Source organism: Aspergillus thermomutatus (assembly GCF_002237265.1).
Source record: "Aspergillus thermomutatus strain HMR AF 39 chromosome Unknown NODE_564, whole genome shotgun sequence".
NCBI lineage: Eukaryota > Fungi > Ascomycota > Eurotiomycetes > Eurotiales > Aspergillaceae > Aspergillus > Aspergillus thermomutatus.
Genome location: NW_020798614.1, coordinates 1 through 4,366, shown reverse-complemented (window position 1 = coordinate 4,366; position 4,366 = coordinate 1). Strand labels below are relative to the sequence as shown.

Sequence of the window (4,366 nt, the reverse complement as noted above, 5' to 3'; positions counted from 1 at the left end):
CCTGGAGCCCGCGCACCTCCGCCGCATGCCTCTGGTCCCCGCGCTCAAACTGCGAGATCTCATACCCCGGCAGAAGCCGATACTCGCACTCCAGTTTCAGCGTCTCGACGATCTCGCCCACCCGCTTGATCGCCCACCCGTGGCTCTCGGCCGCGGCCCGCGCGCCCGAGGCGCCGTGCTTCCTCGCGATGGCGGCGTACCCGTCGTCCAGCGCGTTGGCCAGGTGTCCGCTCGTGCGCCCCGTCTCGCCGGAGAGCACGTTGCGCGCTTCCAGCATTGTCACTTTTTTGCCGCGCGCGACGAGCTCGTAGGCGGTTTGGATGCCGGCGATGCCGGTGCCGATTACGCAGACGTCGGTCTCGATGTCGTGCGCCAGTCGGGGGAATTGCGGGTAGGCCGAGTAGGGGAGGCGGTGCACCCAGACGGGGTCTGTTTCGCCGGATGTGTTCATGAATTTCTGCGAGGACATGGTTGCTAGGGTGCGGTGGGTGGGTGGGTTTGCTGGGTTGGGGAGTTGGGTGAGGATGGTGGTGCAAGCGCGGTGGTAGTGGGATTTGGTAGATCTACAGAGTACGGTGTTGAGACGCCAGATGGTGACCCGGCTGAACATCTTGGTCGGTTGGGTTGGGTCGGCGCGAGGTCGGGTGTGTTCCTTGGAATTGATATAGACGGACAGGCATTGGGGCGCATCATCATGACGTGGATTCTTGGCTGATCAGATTAGAGATCAAGTAGTATCCGATAATGGATTGCAGTAAAGTGATGTATGATTTCACAATGACATTCTGCAGACTCCATTCTGCAGACTCCATTCTGCAGACTCCATTCTGCAGTTCTGCAGTTCTTGATTTAGGTTACTTTCGGGCCAGCCTTGCTTTCGGTTGCGGTTCCGACAGTAGTCGTTAACCTTGCAGAGAACCTAGTCTCCACGTCAGCCCATGGCTTCCCAAACATGGTCGTACCGAATGCTAATGAACCGAGGCTGTTCCCTCATTGCGTAGCATGGGTTTCTTGGCATATCATGTTGAGATGTGCCTCTAGTGAAGTGATTACTCCGTCTTGCATATGAATAGATAAGCTTGTCCATTGATGACGAGTATTCTGCATTCCATATCCCTGTAAATTGCCGCGGAAGTGGAAGGTCCAATTGCTCGCAGCCGAGCCCATGGCCATGCCATACATGCCCGCCGGCGGTGTGGAACTAATGGTACTGTGCCCGTGTACATGGCGCAGAGCGACTATGACTGTCAGTCCGTCGCCTTGTGTGTGCACCAAGAATACATCGAGCTGGGCCTTTTCCACTATGGTCTCGAAGTCTTCAGCGAGCAGGACTTTCTCGATGCCGGTCTCACTGTCGAGGACCGCCGCCTGATCGAATACGTGGCCATCCAAGAGGCCGGCCACGCCACCCTGCTGAGCAACATGCTGGGCGAGTCCACCCCCCGACAATGCACGTACAGCTATCCTTTCAAGACCGTCCGCGAGTTCCTCAACTTCAACGTCAAGCTCACCCGCTGGGGCGAGTCCGGCACCTGGGGTTGGCTCAGGCATCTCAACTCGAAGGAGGTCGCGACCATGGTTGTCAAAGCGGAAGCCATTGAGGCCCGGCAGCAGGCCACCTTCCGCCAGCTTCTTGGCCTTCATCCAATGCCCATCTGGTTCGCTCCCGGTATCCCACAATCCTGGCACTGGACCCTGCTGGTCCAGTATATCTCCTCCTGCCCGGAGAACAACATTCGGCTGGTCTGGCAGAATTTCCCCAACTTGTACGTGGTCAACCAGGCCAACCCCAACCGCATCGACCCCAACTCTACCGAGGCAAGGGAAGTTGTCGGCAGCCGCACTGGTGATCCGAGCGACTCGAGAATCCCAGAGGCCGAGTCCTGCACCCACAACAATGTCACGGGCTATAATTGCGGCCCCGCTATCACTCGCGACAAGTACGATCCGCTCACATTCCCCGGCGCAAAGTCGAGCTTACCTGGGACGAGCCAGGCCGTGCTGTGGGGCCGAACAACAGCTATGTCACCTCAACGATGGCGGGTCAGCCCTCGTTCGTGGCTTGGTTGTCGCAGTTGAACTTGACTTATACCGAGTTGACTGTAACAGGACAGAATCAGGGATATACCTATCAGCCGGCAAGCGAGGTCTTTGAGACGGATCCAGCCTTGAACGGCACGGCTTTTATTGCGATCACGGATACGGATCTGTTTGTCACACCGTACAACCTGACCATGCTGAATCCACATATTCGTGCTTTGGGATTGTATCAGGCTGGTTGATGTAATTTCTGAAATATAGTGGACCGTTTGGTCATCTGTTGCAGTCGACAGATTGTTAATGTCATTGTTGTATGAGCCTTCACTCTTGGTATACCTTTGATCAAATGAGTAGCCAGTCCTCCCCTAGTTGTCCCATACCGAGCACCCAGTTCGAGGGCCGGTGCTTGTTGCAATTTTCGGTCTCCCAGTATGACTGCAGAATCTTTCCTGCGTTGACCGTGTTCAAGCACCGGGTGACCGTCCAGAATCTCTCCAAAGCTCGCGTGACAAATTCTCGTTCGATCGCGGAGCGGCACTCAAGACCGGCAACAAAAATGGGCCACAGGATGCACTTGAATAATGTGCCGTCATCTTTGAGTGCTTCGATGGTGGCAAAGAGGTTCTGCACCACCTCTTCTTGAGAAGTGTTTTGATCAAGAAGCATATCTAGGACTCGCTGACCGTAGATGAGAGTACCAAGTTTATAGCACTGGGAAAGAGTCGCTAGATTCCGGGTAGCATGTCTTGTGAATTGCGGGAGATTGGCAGCCCAGGAATGGCTATCGAAATTGCGGACGGATTCCATCATGATTGAAATGCTGCGGATGCAGGCGTAAATGCTCTCAAAAGACCCTTGTCCGGCACTAGCAAGATCTCGTTGCAGAGAGAAAAATTGAACGGCGTTGAGAAGATGCTCCGGACAGCCGAGAAATGACTGTTCGACTGTATCTGGACCCATTTCTACTTCGTCCGCGGAAGGAAATTGTGATAGTAGATTCGGCCGTACGAAAGTCGCGCCCAGCGTCTCGATTCTAGTTTGCATAAGTACCGAAGAAGTTTCAGAGTCGGAGTGTACATACAGGTATATCTGTTTGGTGATAAAGCTCCGTATTTCCTGCACTGTCCGGCCGGGGTCGTTGAATTGTGACAACGACTTGCTCAAAGTCAACAGAGCCTTCGCGCCTTCCAGATGAACATTCCACCGATCGTTCCCTGATTCTACCAGATCAAGGAAGATGAGAAGGAAAATGCTCGCAACAGTTGAATCTGTCCTGCAAGACCCAGGATCACCGATGATTTGGGATAAGCCTTGTATAGCCTGATGTTTGAAAACAAGTGCATCCTGTTGAGCACTATCAATCCAAGGGACCGGTGCTTCGATGCCATTAAAGGTCTGGCCTTCATTTGCTCTGTGCCTTGCTGCGAGAGCAAGAACCGCCTTGAGCAGGAGTGGATCCTTTATGGCAAGTGAGATCAGACTTCTAAAGGGATTTTGATTACTGTCATAGACAATGAAGAGTTTGCATATACGGTCATTATCTTCTCATTGTTAGCTTAGTATTTTGACGAGCTGGGTCACTTACAATAGTCGAGGTAATATTTCGACACTCGGTCCAAGCTCGAAATGGATACGTCCCCTAAGTCGGCAGGCAAATCTCGTTGACCTGAAGTGGTAAGGACAGTGCAAAACAGGAAGTGAATGACAGAGATTACCTTCCCGTCTTAACCTGATCAGCCCCTTCTCATCTCCTGCAGGACTATTTAAGCGATTGTACGACACACCCTGCATCTTGCCTCGAATGGCGACACCCTTGACCCATCTGATGGGTCGTTTCTGGTGACACTCGAATCCACTCTTTTCGCATTTCCTGCAGGGAATACTAGATCTGTCGCATTGTATTCGCCGATGCCGGCAGGTGTAACATGCTTCAATCATCGGATTTTCGACCATGGTCCGCGGCATTTAGCGAAATGTTTTATCTTTCATCACATGATCATCAACTTCGGATGGAGCAGACTCAGATATCGATGTCTAACAACGGGTGATCGCTTACCATATGATGGAAGATTTAAGAAAAGTAAGATTTCATGGACGATGCAAAAGCGGAGGCACGTGCCAAGACTATCACAGTTCTGGAACCATCACGTGTTTATCTACTCCGTATCTAAAAGCATTTCCTAATTAGGAATCCAGCCAAGTATCGTCGCAAGCCTGATAGAAAGACTTTATTTCTTCTGATCCTTCAATTCCCCCCTCTCCTTCACCGTCTTCGCCATGCCCGTCCCAACCTCCGTCCCCAGTTTCTCAAACCCCTCAATAACCC

The 4,366-nt window shown here is 52.6% G+C and overlaps 1 protein-coding gene across 1 annotated transcript; it reads left to right on the top strand.

The window, feature by feature from the left end:
* Positions 1–1,224: 1,224 nt before the first annotated feature.
* CDV56_100502 (putative stress response protein (Rds1)) lies at positions 1,225–2,282 on the top strand (the record flags this gene model as incomplete). The annotated part of the gene is made up of 2 exons (XM_026754121.1): positions 1,225–2,053; positions 2,110–2,282. 2 exons carry the CDS (start codon positions 1,225–1,227, stop codon positions 2,280–2,282), a joined length of 1,002 nt encoding a protein of 333 aa, XP_026609451.1.
* Positions 2,283–4,366: the final 2,084 nt, after the last annotated feature.